At 49.4% G+C, this 22,345-nt stretch overlaps 1 protein-coding gene across 1 annotated transcript in view; it reads right to left on the minus strand.

The window, feature by feature from the left end:
• The window catches only part of LOC112111072 (unconventional myosin-X-like), a 214,155-nt gene that overhangs the window by 37,950 nt on the left and 153,860 nt on the right, over nt 1-22,345 (minus strand). The window contains exons 29-32 of the mRNA XM_026657427.1: nt 20,155-20,297; nt 12,351-12,545; nt 2,467-2,624; nt 1,153-1,276 (exon numbers count right to left, since the gene is read on the minus strand). Coding sequence (XP_026513212.1) covers nt 1,153-1,276; nt 2,467-2,624; nt 12,351-12,545; nt 20,155-20,297 — 620 coding nt within the window. The remainder of the gene's footprint in view (nt 1-1,152; nt 1,277-2,466; nt 2,625-12,350; nt 12,546-20,154; nt 20,298-22,345) is intronic.

Here is a 22,345-nt window from a genome sequence, read left to right on the forward strand (position 1 = left end):
GCGTTTAATCCCTTCCTGATCCAACTAGGGGTAGGGCACATACACTCCCTCATCAAGTGAAGACAGGGATACTGACTACTAAGAAAATGCTGCCAATGTACAAAGCAAACACATTGAAATATGAGACAAAAATTGGGGGGGAGGGGTGTCTGATCCCTGTTATTAATGATTTCTGGTAACAAAAGTAGGTAAGAAATGTTCAGTCAGAGTATGTTTGCTAAGCTGATGCAATCCCTTTGAGGTGTACATTTAACAGGAGGAAGAGAAGCAACAAACACTACACCTGTACACTGGGGTCAAGTTCTTCTTCACAGAGTAGTCACAGCACTGAACACAGTTTGCGTTGGGCCAATTTCCTCTGTCGTCCCAGACCTCGTTGTCACGGAGTGTGCAGGAGTTAGGGCCCTGCACCCCCATTCCTGCGATTCACCGTGACTCTCAGCCAGCCAGGAAGGTTTATTGGACGACAGGAACACAGTCCCAAACAGAGCTTGTAGGTACAACCAGGACCCCTCAATCACATCCTTCTGGGGGGCAGGGAGCTTAGACCCCAGTCCTGGGGGTTCCCTCCATTTCCCCAGCCAGCTCCAAACTGAAACCCCACTCCAGCAGTCTCACTCAGACGCCCCCTGGCTCCTCCCCCAGCCTTTGTCCAATTTCCGGGCAAAGGTGTCACCTGGCCCCACCCCCCTCTTGGCTCAGGTTACAGGCTCAGGTATCGTCCTTCAAGTAAAGTCACACGCCCCCCCCCCACTATCCCATCCCTAATGCAGACAGTCCCAGTAAAACTAGATGACATTCCCAGATCAATCCGCTTCGCTCCCTACTGCATCACACTTGTCCTCAAAGAGGAAAAGTATTTGTGGCAGATTGTCTCAGGGCTATGCACAGGAGAGGGGAGGCTTCAAAGCAAGGTCTGGGGACAGAAGGGGCTGGTCCCAAAGAGGACAGACGGTCAGGCCCCATCCCATTTTGCACCATGGAAGCAGGCAGCCTGGGAATGCTATCAGCGTGCTGGAGAGTTCAGACTATCCCTAGGTGCTCAGGGTCTGCATCATTCAGTACTTGGGGCAATACTCACATAGCACCTTCTCCCCTACCCCAGGGGGATAAGAGGTTTAAGGGACTCTGCCAAAATGAAAAACCACTTACTATTGATACTGACATCTCCATAGGGCAGTGGCAGCAATGGGGAATGCAGAGGGTGCTGTGTGTATCTCAGGATAGGGTTCCTCCTATATGTCTGTTCCACTACTTCAAAGTTCATACTGTTTTCCTGAAGGACAGAAGAAATTTCCTCAAACCTGCCCAGTCTTTCCCCAGAACTCTTCAAATAGCCAGGTTTAAACATGAGCTTCTCCCATCAGAGTTCCACAGGGGCCCAAATAACTAGGTAACAGGTCAGTTAACTTATACTGTAAATATTTGTATAAGAATTGAAACCACCTTCCCCAGCCTGAGACTGGGACACACAAGTGCCTGAGGGGAACTGGATATACTGGTTTGTATGTGCCCAAGAGAGCATGTCCACAAAATCTTGTAGCTAGGAGTCACACTTGTCAGAGGAACTATGAATCCTAATGTGCACAAGGGGTTCACATGTGATTCAGTTCTGTGGATTCTGTCACATGTGCATGAGGAATCAGGATGTGTCTGGGGTGGGGACTCCTGATGTTTGACCACAGGGGATTCATACATACCTGGGTTGGGGACCCTGACATTTGTGCACTCAGGAGTCACATGCCCAACGGGAATGGGAATCCCAAGTTTGGTGTCTGCAGGATCCGCACATGACAGCTGACGTGGAAGTTTCTGATTTGTCCATTAGGGGGGTTTACACACACCTAATATGGACTCCAATGTGTGCCTGGCGAAACCCCACAATGGGATTAGCCTGAACTCCTGCAGATTAGTTTATATCTTGAAGCATGACATTTGATTATTTTAGCTGCATAATTACAAATGTTTTCCCTCAGTCCTTTTACGACAACAGTCTTCTCTCCTAACATACCTAAAATAGTGACAGTGAATAAGGTCAGCTGCAGACAATAGCACCGGAACCTTGGTAGAAGTCGGGGGACCACAAGGGCAGGTGGAGAGATTGGGGCTCCCCATAGTGACCCGGGCTCCCTGGGCAGCTTTTACCATGGCCCAGCTCTGGCTTCTGGCTTGACCAGGGGGTGGGGCCTTAGGGAGAAGAGGAGGAGCCAGGGCAGGGCTATGGAGAGGGACCAGGCCTCATGGTGAGGGGGAGCTAAAGCCCCTCCGCCACAAAGCGCAGCCCCTGCTGGCAGTGCTCCGTGCCTGCCCAAGGCTTCCAGTCTAGGGTGGCAACGCAGCCCCTTGGCCCCCAAATTACATCCATGTTAAAAAGTAGGTGGGCATGGCCCCGCTTCTTCCAACGCTCCTGGCTGCAGATCTGGAATATTCTCCTGAACTTTGACTGCAGTGTTCAATGCTACCTACCCTGATGTCACGAATAAGCTGCTGTGTGGGTGTTTCTATGGGAACCTTGCTGTCAATGACTCCTTGGACGGCAGAGGCCCAGCGCATGGCTTCATTCAGTAGCTTGGTGTAGAGTCTGTATGAGTGCTTTCGACCATGGACTATGATGTTCCAGTAGCCTACAGGCAAACAAAGATATAGGAAGGTGGAATTATCTGTCTCCATGTGCATGCAGAATGTGGCCGTGGAATTGCTGAAAAAGTGACAGTTTTATCAAATGACATGATGAAATTGGTTAAAATGAACTGTATGGACAGGAGCTTTTCCCTAGGAAACCACTTCTTAAGGGAGAGCCCCAGTCCAAGTCTTGATCCACCTCCATTCCTCCCGACCCACAAACACATTGTGCTGCAGGTGATGGTAGGGTATTCCAGTCCCCACCTCCCTCAAAATACAAACATTGTTTCATGGCAGGGTGACTCCACCCCACTTCACCCTTTGGCTCTAACAAGGCATAAAGGTGGGGGAAGCCATAACACAAGGTTGCAAGTATGAAAAATAAAAAGGAGTCATATAAAAAATGGAAACTAGGACAAATTACAAAGGATGAATATAGGCAAACAATGCAGGAATGCAGGGGCAAGATTAGAAAGGCAAAGGCACAAAATGAGCTCAAACTAGCTATAGGAATAAAGGGAAACAAGAAGACTTTTTATCAATTCATTAGAACCAAGAGGAAGACCAAGGACAGGGTAGGCCCACTGCTCATTGAGGAGGGAGAAACAGTAACAGGAAACTTGGAAATGGCAGAGATGCTTAATGACTTCTTTGTTTCGGTCTTCACCGAAAAGTCTGAAGGAATGCCTAACATAGTGAATGCTAATGGGAAGGGGGTATGTTTAGAAGATAAAATAAAAAAAGAACAAGTTAAAAATCACTTAGAAAAGTTAGATGCCTGCAAGTCACCAGGGCCTGATGAAATGCATCCTAGAATACTCAAGGAGCTAATAGAGGAGGTATCTGAGCCTCTAGCTATTATCTTTGGAAAATCATGGGAGACAGGAGAGATTCCAGAAGACTGGAAAAGGGCAAATATAGTGCCCATCTATAGAAAGGGAAATAAAAACAACCCAGGAAACTACAGACCAGTTAGTTTAACTTCTGTGCCAGGGAAGATAATGGAGCAAGTAATTAAGGAAATCATCTGCAAACACTTGGAAGATGGTAAGGTGATAGGGAATAGCCAGCATGGATTTGTAAAGAACAAATCATGTCAAACCAATCTGAAAGCTTTCTTTGATAGGATAACGAGCCTTGTAGATAAGGGAGAAGCTGTGGATGTGGTATACCTAGACTTTAGTAAGGCATTTGATACGGTCTCGCATGATATTCTTATCAATAAACTAGGCAAATACAACTTAGATGGGGCTACTATAAGGTGGGTGCATAACTGGCTGGATAACCGTACTCAGAGAGTAGTTATTAATGGGTCCCAATCCTGCTGGAAAGGTATAACAAGTGGGGTTCCGCAAGAGTCTGTTTTGGGACCAACTCTGTTCAATATCTTCATCAACGACTTAGATATTGGCACAGAAAGTACGCTTATTAAGTTTGCAGATGATACCAAACTGGGAGGGATTGCAACTGCTTTGGAGGATAGGGTCATAATTCAAAATGATCTGGACAAATTGGAGAAATGGTCTGAGGTAAACTGGATGAAGTTTAATAAAGACGAATGCAAAGTGCTCCACTTAGGAAGGAACAATCAGTTTCACACATACAGAATGGGAAGAGACTGTCTAGGAAGGAGTACGGCAGAAAGAGGTCTAGGGGTTATAGTGGACCACAAGCTAAATATGAGTCAACAGTGTGATGATGTTGCAAAAAAAGCAAACATGATTCTGGAATGCATTAACAGGTGTGTTGTGAGCAAGATACGAGAAGTCATTCTTCCGCTCTACTCTGCGCTGGTTAGGCCTCAGCTGGAGTATTGTGTCCAGTTCTGGGCACCGCATTTCAAGAAAGATGTGGAGTGCCTCCTGACAGAGAGCCGACGAGCGCGTGCCCCCTTGCCAAGTGATGTAGAACATCGAGCCTGTGTTGTCCGTCAGGACTCGTACCATCTTGCCCGACAGGTGGGGCAGGAAGACTCCGCATGCCAGCCGGACTGCTCAGAGCTCTTTGAGATTTACGTGCAACTGTGCTTCCTCCAGAGACCACAACCCCTGAGTCTGGAGGACACCAAGATGCGCATCCCAGCCAAGGTCCGAGGCGTCCGACACCAAGTCAATGGAGTGAGGAGGGTAGTCAAACGGAACCCACTCCAGGACTGTCCTGCGGTCAGTCCAGCATCGCAGCGAGGTAAGTACCGCCTGGGGAATGGTAATGATCTTTTCCAGAGGGTCCCGGGACTGGGAATAGACCATCCCCAGCCATTGTTGCAGAGGCAGCATCTGGAGCCTGGCATGGTGGACCACGTAAGTGCATGCTGCCATGTGACCCAGCAGGCACAGGCAGACCCTGGCTGTAGTCAGAGGGAACACGGAGACTTCCGCAATGAGGTTTGTCAATGTGTGGAACCTTTCCAGCAGCAGGAACGCTCTGGTGCAGGCTGCGTTGAGGACCGCTTCGATGAACTCTATCCTCTGCACCGGCACTAACGTCCACTTTTTGTCATTTACCAGTAGGCCCAGAGAGCAGCACATGGCTTGGAGCACCGCAACATCCCTTTGGACTCGAGACCTAGAGCTGCCCTTGATGAGCCAGTCGTCAAGGTACAGGTAGATCTGGATACCCCGATGCCTGAGGTAAGCAGCCACTACCGACATGCACTTGGTAAACACTGTGAGGGAGCAGGGGAGTTACATTGGGGAGGGGGGACTGCCCTTGCAGGGAGATACCTGAGCTGTAACCTGAGCCAGGAGGGGGGTTGGGAGAAGTGACACCTTCTGCCCCGGAGACTGAACAAAGGAGAGGAGGGCAGAGGGGAGGGGGGAGAAGGCTGCTGGAGGGTTTTGGTTTTAGTTTCCTGTTTGGGCTGGGTGGTGCAACGCAGGGAACCCCAAGCTGGGGTTTAAGCTCCCTGAACCGCCCAGAAGGACTTGATTGAGGGATCCTGGTTGTATCTACAAGCTCTGCTGTAGACTGCGTTCCTATTGTCTAATAAACTTTCCGTTTTACTGGCTGGCTGAGAGTCACGGTGAATCCCAGGAAGAAAGGTGTAGGGCCCTGACTCCCCCACACTCCATGACAAACACTCTCAGTGCTGTCGCCAGGCCGAACAGGAGGACCACAAACTGGTAGTGATGGGGCCCCACCGTAAACCGGAGGAAGCGTCTGTGCCTTTGAAAGATCACTATGTGGAAGTATATGTCCTTCAAGTCAAGGGCGGCATACCAATCTCCTGAATCCAGGGAGGGGATAATAGAAGCCAGGGAGACATGCGGAACTTTAGCTCCTTTAGGTACTAGTTGAGGTCTCGCAGGTCCAGGATGGGCTGTAGACTGCCCTTTGACTTTGGGATTAAAAAGTACTGGGAATAGAACCCCTTGTTCCTGTACTCGAGAGGAACTTCTTCCACTGCACCCAGCTGGAGCAACCCCTTTACCTCCTGCACAAGGAGACTCTCGTGAGAGGGGTCCCTAAAGAGGGCCAGGGAAGGCAGGTGGGAAGGGAGGGTAGAAAGGAACTGGAGGGTATAACCCTGCTCCACTGTGCTGAGGACCCATCAGTTGGAGGTTATAGCGGTCCAAGCAGGGAGGAAAAGGGAAAGGCGGTTGGAGAACAGTGGGACAGATGGATCCGGGGAATAGTCTGGTAGGTCACCCTCGGGCGCACCCTCAAAATGACCATTTGGCCCCTTTCTTGGTATGGGTTGAGCCCGACTGGGGACGGGTGGCTCGGACGGCGCTTGTAGCCCTTGACTCGTTTGTGGAGCTGGTTCTGTCGAGGCAGACTCCCCTGGCCCTGAGACTGCTGCGGTTTGAACCACTTACAGGCCGGGGCTGTGACATAAAGACCCAGGGTTTTCAGGATGGTGCAGGAGTCCTTGAGGCCATGCAACTTGGTGTCTGTTTGCACCACAAACAGAGCTTGGCTGTCGAAGGGCAAGTCCTGCATAGACTGCTGAGCCTCAGAGGACAACCCAGAGAGGAGCAGCCAAGAGGCTCGCCACATGGAGATAGCAGAAGCCATGGTGTGGGCAGCAGCATTAGCGGTGTCTGACGCCACCTGGAGGGCTGCCCTGGCCGCGGTCGTGCCCTCATCGAGGACCGCCCGGAACTCCTTCTTGGAATCCTCAGGGAGCGACTCTTCAAACTTGAAAAAAGAACAGGAGTACTTGTGGCACCTTAGAGACTAACAAATTTATTAGAGCATAAGCTTATGCTCTAATAAATTTGTTAGTCTCTAAGGTGCCACAAGTACTCCTGTTCTTTTTGTGGATACAGACTAACACGGCTGCTACTCTGAAATCTTCAAACTTGGTCATAGCTTGCCACATATTAAAATCATATCGGCCAAGGAGGGCTTGGTGATTGGCCACACTCAGCTGAAGGCTGGAAGACGAATAAATCTTACTTCCAAAGAGATCCAGCCTCCTTGAGTCTTTATTTTTGAGGGTGGCCCTGGGTTGTCCCTACCTCTCTTGGTGGTTTACTGCCTCTACCACAAGAGAATTGGGGGCAGGGTGGGAGTATAAGTTCTCATGCCCCTTGGTTGGCACAAAGTACTTGCATTCAGCCCTCATAGAGCTAGGGGCCAGGGAAGAGGGGATCTGCCACAGGGCGTTAGTGATTTTGGAAACCCCTTCATAAAGGGGTAGAGCCACCCTGGCAGGAGCCGAGGACAACAGGAAGTCCGAGGGCTCTTCCTGTTCCTCTGCCTGAAGCCCCAGGTTGGAAGCAACCGTCTTCAAAAGCTCCTGGTGCGCTTTGGCGTCACCCTGAGGAACTGGGTGAGGGGGCCAAGTGATAGCCTAGCCTGGCAACGATGAGGATGATGCCAGTGCCGCGGGAACCTCCACTTCCATTGGTGGTCCAGCAGCTTGCTCCCCTGGGTCCTCCTGGACCTGTGGGGTCTTAACCCCCGAAGCCTCGAGCACCTGAGGGGGATGGGATACCGAGGCCCCTGGCCTCTCTGAGGCTCCCAACGCTGACCTGGCAGCCTGGGAGGGTTGGGTGAACCCCCAAGGGTTCCACGGGTAGCATGGTGCCGGCCACTGTGCCTGGGGCCATGGAACAGGCTTTGGTGCTGATGATGTAGGGAACCTCACTCTGTGCCGGAGGTATAAATGGAGCGGTCGGTACCGGGCGACCAGGATCGGGCAGCACAGTGGCTCTTGTCCGAGCAGTGCTGGTCACTGAGTCCCAATGCTGACTTGTCCAAGCGAGATGGGTGTCTTGGTTGGGATCTCAGGGACCAATGGCGTTCTGCAGGTCTGCGGAGGACACCCGGCGATCCACGCCTCACACTACACGAATGTACCGGGACACTGAATGGGACCAGGAGCTAATACGGGCCGGTCGCATCTTCCTGAGCATGGTGAGCTACTACTTGGAGACGGGCGATGACGGCCCGGTGATCTGCGATCTCTGATTCTTGATCGGTCCCGTGATCAGTACCGGGCCCTTGGAGACAGTCGGGGCCAGTCTGGGAGTTCTTGCTGGGTGGCGTGTGCCTCAGAGGGTCTGCACCAATCTACCGGTGAGGTACGATGTGATGGCGGGACATCCCCCTCGATGAGGAATGGTGCCACTGAGGTGGGGACACACACATAGGTCCCAACACGGGTATTCCCCAAGACTGGGGTACTGCTGGAGCTGGTGTGGGCGGCACCGGGAGCATCAGGATCTCCTCAGCTACTAGAAGGGCTTCGGACAACAATGGCACCTGAAGCTGGCCAGGGCCTGCACCGCTATCCAGAGTCGCAGGCGAAGCACGGGATGGGCTGCACTGCTCGACCTGAGCTGCGGCCCGAGTTCCCAAAGGGGGTGTTGAGCTGCCCAGCACGGGTCGTGGCTCGCCCCCAGCCCTCTCCTTTCCCTTACAGGAGATAGGAGATCTTCCCTCACAGTCTTTTTCGGCTTCTTGACCGGATCCGTGGAGGGGGACCAGTGCCGGCTCGTGGACGGCGCCAGCGGAGCACTGCGCATGGAGGCCACAGTGCTCAGTGCGGAATTGGACAGCTGCTCGGGTGCCAGAGTGAGTGCCGACTCCCTAAGGAGCGCTTTCAGATGGATATTGCGCTCCTTCTTCGTCCTAGGTTTAAAGGACTTGCAGATACAGCACTTGTCACTTATGTGCCCTTCGCCTAAGCACCGTAGGCAGCTGGTATGTGGATCCCTGACGGGCACAGGCCGCTTGCAGTGGTCACAGAGCTTAAAGCCTGGGGACCAGGGCATGCCCCGTCCCCGGCTGAGTCCTGTTCGCGACTAACGAAGAGTTGAGAACTACTACTAAGGGTAACTAAGAAACTACTAACTATATACAACTATATTACAGGTTTTCAAAGTTCGCAAGAGCGGAGAACGAAACAACGCTAGCTGAAGCTGCAAATGTTCCAGCACCGTCACAGGCGGCAAGAAGGAACTGAAGGTGGGGGGAACTGGCGGTGGCCCTTATGCCGCACCACGCGGGCGCCACTCCAGGGGGCGCCAGAGCTGGTCCCCTACAGATACGACTGAGGGAAAAACTTCTGGCACCTGTGCATGTGGCGAGCACACACACCTAATATGGAATGGACATGAGCAAGCACTCGAAGAACTCCAAACTTCACACACTGATTCATTCCCATCACAGGACAGATAGAGGCCACTTTCTAAAATTTATTTTTAAACATAAAAAGTAGTATTCCTCTATCCATTGTGATAGACCCAGGCCAGTGGGGTACAGCAGAGTAGTAGAAGGCAGCTATACTGGCCACTGGATAAGCAGTTTTCTGTTCCCTGACTGACCAGAGCAGGGGCTGCTCCAGGCTAGGGTGGACGCCTGACTTCAATTAACCTGCAAAGAGTTCAGCTAATGTGAACACCTGACTCTAATTAAGGCCCCTCTGATACTATAAAAGGGCTCACTCCAGTCAGGCTGAGGAAAGCCAGGGAGCCAGAGGAGAACAAGTGTAGCTGAAGGGCTGGGTAATGAAGACACCCTAAAGCCACTGGAAAGGGAGCCGTAAGGTAAGGGTGAAGAAGGCGTTGAGAGAGAGAAGCGGGAAAGCTGCGTGGAAGTGGCCCAGGGAAATGTAGCAACTCTGGCAGCGAAAGGTCGGCTGCCAACAGCTGCTACCATTAGGGTCCCTGGGCCGGAACCCGGAGTAGAGGGCGGGCCCGGGTTCCCCCCAACTCGCCACTACAGAAACACCTCCTGGGAGGGGAAGACAGGCCCTTATCAGGACAGGAGGCTAAACTGCTCAGGAATAAGCCCGTAGGGACAACAGACTGTGGGAGTTCTCTCACCAACCTCCTTGCTGGCTTATGATGAAAAGGGCTCAGTAGGCTGTGACCCTGGTCTCTAGAGGGAGAAGGGCTACGTAGAGGGTCACAGTGAGACACTGAGGCTAGCGTAATCTGCCAGGAAGCGCGGGACCCGCTGAGACAAGGTCAAAGCTCTACCACACCATCAAAACCTATTTTACCCCTACAAGGAAAAGCCAAGAAAACTGCACTGGTGCAGAGCCTAGTTTGCACCAAGTACTAAGAGAACGGTGCATAGGGCTCTCCCTCTGGCACATGCCACGTAGACCATCATCTCTCCACCATGCCATCCCAACCACCACAGCTGCCCAGCCTGCCTCTTTCACTCACAAGATCTACTCCTCACAGAAACCCTGCAGTGCCAGGGAGATGAAGTGGATAGCAGAGGGCCACAAGAGAGAAATCAGACCTTTGAGAAGACCGGGGGATAAAGAGATGGGGCCTGGAGTGAGAGGCAGAGCCCAGTTTTTATGTTCTAAGATCTCGGTGCTCATATAGACTGGTCTCTATTCAGTGCTGCTGGCTCATGGTCCAGGGAGTGAAGGCAGCAGCACTACAAGGTGCCAACATTGTGTATACTGAGGTACCAGGGCACCAAGGGCTCCCTCTAGTGGGTCTGCCTTGAGTGTCAGAGGAGTAGAGCACTGGTGCATTCAGGGCTCCGCACAGTGCTGCTGTTGGCTCTACTGGCACAAGAGGCAGCACTGCTGTGGGATATTGCAGGGGAGCAGTGCCAATATAGGGGGCAGGAGTGATCAGGGAAGGGGTGCCCATGTTCTTTCCCCCGTACATATCCCTGGGAGGTTTTAAACCTCCCCTGCAGAAGTCCTGGTCCGATGGACCTGCTTAGGTCTGTAAGATGGATCTCTGCTCAGCAACTAGCGAAAATGCATTAGATCGGGGTTCTCAACCTTTTTCTTTCTGAACCCCCCTCAACATGCTATAAAAACTCCAGGGCCTGGGGGGGGGCACCTGGGGGCTCCAGGCACAGGCATAGTTTGACTTCTATTTGCGGGGGAGCACCTCGGGCCAGCTCCGCACGGCAGGACCCAGGGAGGGAGTGCAGGCAGGGGATTGGTTGGGGATGATTTAGTTGGGGATTGGTCCTGCTTTGAGCAGGGGGTTGGACTAGATGACCTCCTGAGGTTCCTTCCAATCCTGATATTCTATGATTCTATTCTATGATTCTAGGGGCTTGGTGCAGGGTGCAGGGAGGAGGTAGCTAGGGGCTGTGTGCTGGCAGGGCATAGCTCAGTGTGCAGGGAGGGGGTAGCTAGGGGCTGTGTGTGTGTAGGAGTGTAGATCAGTGTGCAGGCAGCTAGGGGCTGTGTGCAGGCAGGGGGTAGCTCAGGGTGCAGAGAGAGGGGCTCAGAGTGGCGTGCAGGCAGGGGGTAGCTAGGGGCTGTGTGCAGGCTGGGCATAGCTCAGGGTGCAGGGAGGGGGTAGCTAGCGGTTGTGTGCGGGCAGGAGGTAGTTCAGGGTGCAGAGAGAGGGGTTCAGGGTGGTGTGCAGGCAGGGGGTAGCTAGGGGCTGTGTGGGCAGGGGGGTAGCTCAGGGCACAGAGAGGGGAGCTCGGGGCTATGTGCTGGGAGTGGGGTAGCTCATGGTACAGGGAGGGGGTAGATAGGGGCTATGTGTCTGGAATGGGAGGGTCCCTGCCCCTGTGGGAGCTGCTCCCTGAAGTCTCTGCCGGCCCTGGAGCCAGATCCCAAAATGGGGCAGGGAGCTGAGCAGCAGCCATAGCCCTAGGCAGCAGCAGCAGCAGGAGACAGAGGAGCAACGCAGCTGCCTGCTCCATGCACCAGCCAGAGCAGCAGCCGCCCTGCACTGTACGGCTCCTCCAACTTGGGCGGGGGGAAGGGGCGTGTGTGGACCTAACCAGAGAGTGGCAGTCCTGGGGGCAAGTTTGGGGGGATAACGCGCCCCTGTGCCTTCCCCCATCTCTGCCCATGGGCTTGGGGCTTCTGCCCCATGGGGCGATGGGGATCGTGGACTCCCTGAAACTGGCTTGCAGACCCCCAGGGGGCCACAGATCCACCGTTGAGAACCGTTGCACTAGATGGAGATGCTATCCCTGGAGCAGATTGGGCCTGCCTAAACTACTGTTTCTCCTTGATTTTCAGTAATGTGTTGGAGGGACTGTAACTGAACAACTTTAAATTACTGTCTAACTGATAATTTGTTAGGTGGTCACATGCAGGGGTGATGACAGACAACCTTCATCCTTCCCTTGACCTTTTCAAACCTCTTAGTTGTTTTCATACGGTGAAGTATCAACAATTGGACACCGCAGCCCAAATAAAGGCACATAGCACTTCTCACTATAACTCTCCATCATTGTCTATCATATCCTGAAACCTCCCTCCCTTGGTCAGTCACAGATGGGAAGGCTGTTCTTGAAAAATGAATTTCCTTTTTGTTTGTCTCTCTTACCAGTTTCTTTAAAGACTCTCTCATCAGCCTGGACCACGGAGCAGAGGCTATTGAGAACAAGCGTGCCAAGTTTGGTGGCTGTGCGTTCCGAAGATTTGTAGTAATCAAGGGCGGTGTTTGTCAGCACAAACCAGCGTTTCTTCACCTTCAGAGAGGATGTCTTGTTGCTGCTTTGAACTTCCTTATGAAGCCAGCCTAATGGGAAAGAGGCACAATAACCTTTAAGTTATTGGAGAGAGTCACTGATGGGATGTTTGCCCCTCTCCTGCTGGTGGAACCCTTCAGCTCTCCATCCTCTGCTAGATGTGCCCAGATCTCAAGCTCCTCCTAAATGGCATCTGGTGGGCCCTCCAGCTTCCCTTCTACTCAAGATAGCAGTACCCGCCATGGTCTAGTTAATCTCTCTCTAGAAGGATCTATCTCACTAAGCACACTATGGGCACTACTGGTAATAAACTGACATGTCCCTTCCTCTGATGAGCTGTTATAGCCCGAGCCACAACTGGATGAATCTGTTCCCTGCTGCTCAGTGAGAATAATTTCCCCCTTCCCTCCCCATCACCAAGAGTCCTCTCATTTTAGCACACCTCACCTCTTGACATGTGAGAATTTGCTTGAAAGTCATAATCTCCTGTATCCTAACCGGGGACTGAACAGACCATATACAATTCATTGTCCCACTGAAAAGCCAGTGCCAGGTGTTACACACATCATACTGCTGCGGCTCTGTTATAAACCTCACCACAAACTATGGTTACTCAGCATTACAGGAGGCATATTCTCTTTCTCTCAAGCGCCCTGGAACAGCTGATTAGGAAAACCTCACCTCTGTTCCTATCTTCCCCGGAGCAACCCCAGCTCGTAGTGGGAAACCTGCTTGTGATGTAAAGAAGTGCCCAAGTGATGTCAGGCTCTCAGTATGATGGGATTGGCTAATATCAGCCTATTAGAATTACCAAACCTTTGGTTTCTCCTGAACATGGTTAGAACCAATCCTGTGGGATCCCACTAGAAACACCAGCACTTGTTGATGATTCTCCATTAACAATTACATTTTTATTTGTATCTATCAGTTAGTTTTTAATCCATTTAAAACCACCAAAAAAGAAAATCAACCTTCTGTTGGTGGCATCTGACTCAGATGATGAAAATGAACATGCATCGGTCTGCTCTGCTTTGGGTCGTTATTGAGCAGATCCAGTCATCAGCATGGAAGCATGTCCTCTGGAATGGTGGTCATAGCATAAAGGGACATACAAATGTTTAGCATATCTGACACATAAATACCTTGCAATGCTGGCTACAACAGGGCCATGCGAAAGCCTGTTCTCACTTTCAGGGACATTGTAAATAAGAAGCTGGCAGCATTATCGCCCACAAATGTAAACAAACTTGTTTGTCTTAGCGATTGGCTGAACAAGAAGTAGGACTGAGTGGACTTGTAGGCTCTAAAGTTTTACATTGTTTTGTTTTTGAGTGCAGTTATGTAACAACAACAAAAATCTACATTTGTAAGTTGCACTTTCACAATAGAGATTGCACAACAGTACTTGTATGAGATGAATTGAAAAATACTATTTCTTTTATTTTTTCACTGTGCAAATATTTGTAATAAAAATAATATAAAGTGAGTACTGTACTCTTTGTATTCTGTTTTGTAAGTGAAATCAATATATTTGAAAATGTAGAAAACATCCAAAAACATTTAAACAAATGGTATTCTATTTTGTTTAACAGTGTGATTAAAACTATGATTAATCATGATTAATTTTTTAATCGTTTGACAGCCCTACTTCTAATTAAAATTTATTCCTATCAACAACTTCTTTTTTTTGTTTTGTAAAAGATCTATTTTATATATCTGCTGTCACTTCTGTCCTAATACAAGGTTGAGAAGATCCGGGGAACTACAGGCCAGTCAGCCTCACCTCAGTCCCTGGAAAAATCATGTAGCAGGTCCTCAAGGAATCAATTATGAAACACTTAGAGGAGAGGAAAGTGATCAGGAACAGTCAGCATGGATTCACCAAGGGCAAGTCGTGCCTGACTAACCTAATTGCCTTCTATGAGGAGATAACGGGCTCTGTGGATGAGGGGAAAGCAGTGGACGTGTTATTCCTTGACTTTAGCAAAGCTTTTGGTACGGTCTCCCACAGTATTCTTGCCGCCAAGTTAAAGAAGTATGGGCTGGATGAATGGACTGTGAGGTGGATAGAAAGCTGGCTAGATGGTCGGGCTCAACGGGTAGTGATCAATGGCTCCATGTCTAGTTGGCAGCCGGTTTCAAGCGGAGTGCCCCAAGGGTCGGTCCTGGGGCCGGTTTTGTTTAATATCTTTATTAATGATCTGGAGGATGGTGTGGACTGCACTCTCAGCAAGTTTGCAGATGACACTAAACTGGGAGGCATGGTAGATACGCTGGAGGGTAGGGATCAGATACAGAGGGACCTAGACAAATTGGAGGATTGGGCCAAAAGAACCCTGATGAGGTTCAACAAGGCCAAGTGCACAGTCCTGCACTTAGGACGGAAGAATCCTATGCACTGCTACAGACTAAGGACCGAATGGCTAGGAAGCAGTTCTGCAGAAAAGGACCTAGGGGTCACAGTGGATGAGAAGCTGGATATGAGTCAACAGTGTGCTCTTGTTGCCAAGAAGGCTAATGGCATTTTGGGCTGTATAAGTAGGGGCATTGCCAGCAGATCGAGGGACGTGATCGTTCCCCTTTATGCGACATTGGTGAGGCCTCATCTGGAGTACTGTGTCCAGTTCTGGGCCCCACACTACAAGAAGGATGTGGAAATATTGGAAAGAGTCCAGCGGAGGGCAACAAAAATGATTAGGGGTCTGGAGCACATGACTTATGAGGAGAGGCTGAGGGAACTGGGATTGTTTAGTCTCCAGAAGAGAAGAATGAGGGGGGATTTGATAGCTGCTTTCAACTACCTGAGGGGGGGTTCCAAAGAGGATGGAGCTCGGCTGTTCTCTGTGGTGGCAGATGACAGAACAAGGAGCAATGGTCTCAAGTTGCAGTGGGGGAGGTCTAGGTTGGATATTAGGAAACACTATTTCACTAGGAGGGTGGTGAAGCACTGGAATGCTTTACCTAGGGAGGTGGTGGAATCTCCTTCCTTGGAGGTTTTTAAGGCCCGGCTTGACAAAGCCCTGGCTGGGATGATTTAGTTGGGAATTGGTCCTGCTTTGAGCAGGGGGTTGGACTAGATGACCTCCTGAGGTCCCTTCCAACCCTGATATTCTGTGATTCTATAAGATGCTGCTCTGTCCATGTGTCCTTGTGGAGGGAGGAAAATTTCATTCCTCTCTTTTGGGTTGATGTATGCCACTCTAGTGATGTTATCTGTGTGGATGAGTATGTGATGCTAGTGGAGGAGAAGGGCTAGTTTAATGACCCTTAGTTCTATAGCCAGTTTATACTCCTCTGCTTCTCCAAATTTTACCAAATCCCCTGAGCAGTAGAGGTGTGCTTCCCATCTGTGACGGCTGGCATTAGTGGTGATCAAGAGTCACCAGCTTTGACACTGGATACTCTATTAGAATCTCAAAGGAGGAAGTGACTGAGCTTGGAACAGTGACTCAGATTCTGATTGGTTGCAATTTCTTCCCTATATGGCAGGAGATATTTTTGGAGCATCTTCATCTGAAATTAGCCCATTGTAGAGTGTACACACATGAAACTAACAGGCTGAGGAGTTCTGCCAGGAGTTTTACTGATGTTTGATGACCAGATGATATTTGGTGAATTAAGAACAGGATTTGCTGTTGTCTTTTGTCTAACATGAACTCCCTGTCTGTCTTGGTGCCCAGGATAACTCCTAAGTGCAGCAGTCACTGAGATGGTTGGAGGTGACTTTACTCTCTATGTTCATCAGAAACTCATGATCCTGTTAGTAGGTTGCTGTCTCCTCTAGACCCTGAATGTCTGTCAGATAGGACGAGGACCTGAAGAGATCATCCAAGTAGGGATGTATGTGTTTCCTCCCCAGTTCTCTCAGCATGGCCACTAAAACCACCAGGCTCTTTGTGAATACTTGCTGGGGAGTTTCTAGCTCAAAAGGGAGAGCCCTGTAGTGAAAATGCTTTCTGCTGTAACAAGAACAGAAATTTTTGGTAGCTCTCTGTGATTAGAAGAAGAAAACAGGCCTCTTTGAGGTCTATTGAACTCATTAAATCATAGGGTGATAAGAGCCTCAGTGATAGAATAGATTTTAATCTAGTGGCCTCTTCTGGGTTTATCTAGTCTGACCTCCTGTATTACATAGACCAAGACTTCATATTTTTCATGTGAAATTTCAGAGACCTGATGGATTTGTTCAGTGCCCTGAGATCTAAGATGGCTCAAGTTCCCATTCTCCATTGGAGATATCAAAACATTGGCATACACTCCACAAAGTGTCTGTTTTGTTTGTACTGCTCCATGGCTCCGATTCAGAGAAGAAGTCTGACTGCTTCTTTCACTGTTTGGTGTCTGATTGGGTTCTTTGATCTGGTAGAGACTATGAACTTGCCTCTGGGGGATTGGGTCAGCTCAACGGCACAACACCATAGAGTTGTCTCTAGTACCCTTGTGTCTAAAATAGATGTTTCCCACTTGAAGCTTCCCCCCAAATAAGAGGCCTTCTCAGATATGGGACACTATATGTCAGGCAGATGGTTTCTTCTTTGATGATCTTACTGAAAAGCCTCATGTAATGCTTCCAGACTCGGTGAAATGGGACCATCTACCTCTTCCAGTCTCTTTTTGGGTTTCTTGTGGGCTGATAACCAAGAAAAGAGGATGGCATAATGAATGGAAGGTCTATTGTTCTTCTTAGTTTGATGAAATAGAGGAGATTTCTTCTCACCTGCTACCACTTTGTCCATATCCTCACCAAATGGCTTGCTCTGAGTACTTGGCTGACGTCATAAGGTGTATTGCTTGCATATATGCTTTCCAAAGGTGGATCCAGAGGTATCTTCGTACTACCACTTTAGAGTCCATGAAGAAAACCACAAATCTAAGGGAATCCAATGAAGCATCTACAACAAAGGAAGCTGCTAGCTAGAACTTGTTCAAACTTGCTTTCAGTTTTTTATCTCGAACCAGGCTTAATTGCGTTATACCATCGATCAAGGCTACAGTAGCCCTGACAAAACAAAAGGCTACTGAAGAGTCCAGCAGGCCTGAGGTCTCAGAGTGTTTTCTAAGAGATGCTTTGTTTTTTGGCCTGTTGGTTCTTATAATAAAGTCTCCCTGTGAAGTGATTAGTGTCTTTGACCAAGGCAGTGGCTGCTGCATCCACCTTCGGCAAAGTAACAATTTTTCTTGTCTTTCAGTAAGGAACAGAACTACTGGATCGGTCTGTTGGCTTTGCTAGGGAACTCCCACCGAGCTTTGACTGTGTCTTCAACTATCACAGTGGAGTGGAACACAATTCTTTCTTTGCTTCAGCTAGAAAGTATTTGAGAGGCCTTCTTGGACTTCTTTGGGTAGTGGTGGTTCGTGGAAAGTTTCAGGGAGCATTTCCACTGTGATTAGCACCTTCCATAACATACAATTAATTATTTGAGGAGGGAAAAGAGTCTCAAAAATCCTCCTCTAGTGCTGCCTGGTCTGAGATAGATAATTCCCCCTCCTCCAAGGAAATCAAACTGGATGAGGAGGAGGAAAAATTTTACCTCTCCTTGTTCCTATATCTCAGATTTTTTTAGCCTATGGCTCTTCAGACTCCGCCCCAGTGGAGAAGACTAAGAGGAGGATTGAGAAGCCTTCTTCTTCTTCGACTTTCCCTTTTTTCTGAGTCCAACAATCCCTGCAGGAGCACCTGCCTCCTCACTTAGCGCAAAGGACTTGTGATAAGAGTCTGAACTGAGGACTCTTTGAACCTGCATGTCTTTTTTTTTAACTGATCTTTCTTTTATCTCTGTGGGGATTAGCCACTGGATTCTGCCCTTCGAACTTTAACAGCTGTTTTAGAAGAGAACATGGGGCAGGTCACCACCCTGTTCCTGAAGTGGAGGGACCTTCAGAAGAAGGATCCTGATGAACATGTCCCCAAGGGGGCAGAGTTTTAGAGCGTGAGAGAGGGATTTTTCTCTGTTTCTTTGGTAGGAGAAGACTCTATGCTTACATAGCCCACCTTTCTGCCCAGAATAAAGTACAGCCACTTCAGGAGACACCCCTGAAGCTGAGGGAGTTAAGGGTTCCAAGGAATGTACTAGTGGAAGAGGTGCTAGGTGGTCATTTACCTCCACATTGGCTGCACCAGGGCTGAAAGGACGGATAGAGCTGAAATCCTCATTTGGCAAGTCAGAGGAGAGGATGCTGTGTCACTGGCAGCAGCAATAGTGGCTGCTTTTTCCACAGGAAGTTCGGGCACCATTATGGGATGGAGCTACAGCCCGTTTTGCATGCCACATAGTGGGGGGGAGGGACTCTGCAGCCCAATTCCATGGCTCAGCATGGAGCAGGCCCTAATGCGGATGAGGGGGTTAGAAGACTGCAGGGGAACTGAACCATGCTCATGGCTCTGGGTTGCCCTCTGAGGGGTAACCAACCAGACTCTCTCAGTCCATTCGCAGTACTCTTGAAAAGGAAGGAGTAAGGCTTGTGGGGCATTTGCAGTTCTCTTTATTTGTGATGGGCCAAGAGAGAAGGGGAAAACAGGTCTGATTCTGCTGTAATCCTGCCCTCAAGAAGGGCAAGCAGGCTCAAAATTTCCTGGCCAGTAGAGAGCACCTTTGTTTTAAAAAAATATATTTAGTTTGGTTTTGGAGTCTCCATTTAGTGAAACTCAGAATTTTAAGAAATCTTATTCCTAAAGACTCTGCTACAATAAGGAGATCCCTGGTCTGCTGTCTGTGTAGGAGTGAAGGCAGAGAACTTTGGAGGTTCTCCACCAAGGGGCAGTCTTGGCCCCAGGCTGGCTGTCAATCTTAGTTCTGCCTCCCACCAGCAGGAAGAGGGGGAATGCACCACAGTACAGACTGCTGGACATGGAGCACGTGGTGGGTTAGCAGGGGCGCTGGGACAATTTTTACAGTGGAAGTGCTGAGAGCCATTGAACCAAACTGTAAACCCTGTATATAATGGAAACCATTTCAAGCCATGGGGTACGGCAGCACATATGGGGGTGAGAACCAATTCATCTACTTTGTTACCCTCTTGAGAACTATCTGATCCAGGGACAATGTGCGAGCCCATTACGAATAGACTTAGCCTGTCTGTGATATGTCTTCCTCTTCTTCCAGGCAAGTGACCTGTGCTACATAAGGCATCAAAAAGAGATCACCCTTGTGAGACATGCCTTCTCTTTCCCCTTGGGCAGATGGCTCATGTATACCTTCCCACTTATAATCCTTCATCACAAAGTCCTAATCAAGCTCAAGAGAAATGAAGGTTCAATAATTCTAAAAGGCTGACAACATCTAAGATAAATATGGTTCTCCACCGTTAGGGACAGCAATGACCAATCCATCAGCTATGGAGGAGGCCAGGTTCCCACTCAGGCAGATCACAAAACAGCAGCGAGGGTGGGTCTAGGGCTCACACAGCATAATGATGAGAATCTACACAGGCAATTTTCAGAAGAGAACATGCTGTTTACTCTCCCTTCCAGTCCATTAATGAAGGGGCTAGATAAGACCAGAACTAGCATAATACCAAACACTGTGGGTCCCACTAGACACCTCCATCTATGTGAGTGACATATCCAACCCCATTTGGATTTCCATTTTTGTGACATGTTGATGATGTGTTCTTTGAGTTTGTGTGCAGAATAAGGTTACAGTACATGTTTCCTTTTACCTCTCACAAGAAACTCCTGACCATCAATCTTGGATTCGCCTTTGGGTTTCTGCAGGAGCGAGATCCAGTGATGCATCTCCTCTGGGGTGTCGCTGTTACAGTGAATCACTCGATTTGCTGTGATGATCACAAAGGAATTTGGCCTGCCAGAAAACATGAGAATTAAAACTGGTCATATCAGATCCATGACTGGAGCAAAAGCACCGTTGAGACAGAGCACATCTCTTCAACCATCAGCCCCTCTGCCAAAGTGCCTGCATAGCCATAGCCTGAGCCTTCACCTTTAACCATCAGCCCCTCTGCCTCAGCATAAGCAATGCCAGTCAGACCTATGGAAAACATACTATGGAGAGTTGGGGGAACATTTAAACAGGGGAAAGAGCCCCCCCAGACTGGATTACAAATTGGGGGGAGGAGTGTATTCAGACAGCAGGCATGTGATCTGTAGCACACACCAATCATAATAGCATAAAGGTGCCTCTCATGGACTCCTGTCATCCACCCTCAAGTCCCACTGCTTGGTTCAACAGAAGCTGAGGACCAATCCCTCAGTACTTTAGTGAGAGAGACAGAATTCCTCCTAGGACAAAGAAAGGCATCTTAGGTGGCAGATCTTCAGCTGCTGTAAATTGTCATAGCTCCGATGAAGTCAATGGAACGATGTCAATTTGCACCAGCCAGGGATCTACCTCTGAGAGTACTGTTAAGGACAATTATAGAATCATAGAAGATTAGGGTCGGAAGAGACCTCAGGAGGTCATCTAGACCTATCCCCTGCTCAAAGTAGGACCACCCCAACTGGAACTTGACACAATTGCTGCTTATTCTGTCATCTGCCACCACTGAGAACAGCCGAGCTCCATCCTCTTTGGAACCCCACTTTAGGTAGTTGAAGACTGCTATCAAATCCCCCCCACACTCTTCTCGTCTGCACCAGCCCCCTAAACATTTTCGTTGCCCTCCGCTGGACTCCCTCCAATTTGTCCACATCCTTTCTGTAGTGGGAGGCCCCAAACTGGACGCAATACTCCAGATGTGGCCTCACCAGTACCGAATAGATGGGAATAATCACTTCCCTCGATCTGCTGGCAATGCTCCTACTAATGCAGCCCAATATGCTGTTAGTCTTCTTGGCAACAAGGGCACACTATTGACTCATATCCAGCTTCTTGTCCACTGTAATCCCCAGGTCCTTTTCTGCAGAACTGCCGCTTAACCAGTCAGTCCCCAACCTGTAGCAGTGCCTGGGATTCTTCCGTCCTAAATGCAGGACTCTGCACTTGTCCTTGCTGAACCTCATCAGATTTCTTTTTGCCCAATTCTCCAATTTGTCTAGGTCACTCTAGACCCTATCCCTACTGTCCAGTGTATCTGACTCTCCCCCCAGCTTTGTGTCATCTGCAAACTTGCTGAGGGTGCAATCCATCCCATCATTCAGATCATTAATGAAGATGTTGAACAAAACCGGCCCCAGGACAGACCTCCTGGGGCACTCCACTTGATACCAGCTGCCAACTAGACATCGAGCCGTTGATCACTACCTGTCTAGCCAGCTTTCTATCCACCTTATGGTCCATTCATCCAATCCATACTTCTTTAACTTGCTGGCAAGAATAATGTGGGAGACCGTATCAAAAGCTTTGCTAAAGTCAAGATATATCATGTCCACCACTTTCCCCATATCCACAGAGCCAGTTATCTCATCATAGAAGGCAATCAGGTTGGTCAGACATGACTTGCCCTTGGTGAATCCATGTTGATTGTTCCTGATCACTTTCCTGTCCTCCAAGTGCTTTAAAATGGATTCCTTGATGATCTGCTCCATGATTTTTCCAGGGACTGAGGTGAAGCTGACCGGTCTGTAGTTCCCCAGATTCTCCTTCTTTCCTTTTTTAAAGATGGGCACTACATTTGCCTTTTTCCAGTTGTCCGTGACCTCCCCCAGTTGCCACGAGTTTTCAAAGATAATGGCCAATGGCTCTGCAATCACATCAGCCAACTCCCTCAGCACCCTTGAATGCATTAGACCCGGTCCCATGGACTTGTGCATGTCCAGCTTTTCTAAATAGTCCTTAACCTGTTCTTTCATCACTGAGGTTGCTCACCTCCTCCCCATACTGTGCTGCCCAGTGCAGCAGTGTGGGAGCTGACCTTGTCTGTGAAGACCAAGGCAAAAAAAAAAAAAAAGCAT

This window comes from Terrapene carolina, unplaced genomic scaffold (genome assembly GCF_002925995.2).
Source record: "Terrapene carolina triunguis isolate 2854851 unplaced genomic scaffold, T_m_triunguis-2.0 Scaffold243, whole genome shotgun sequence".
NCBI lineage: Eukaryota > Metazoa > Chordata > Testudines > Emydidae > Terrapene > Terrapene triunguis.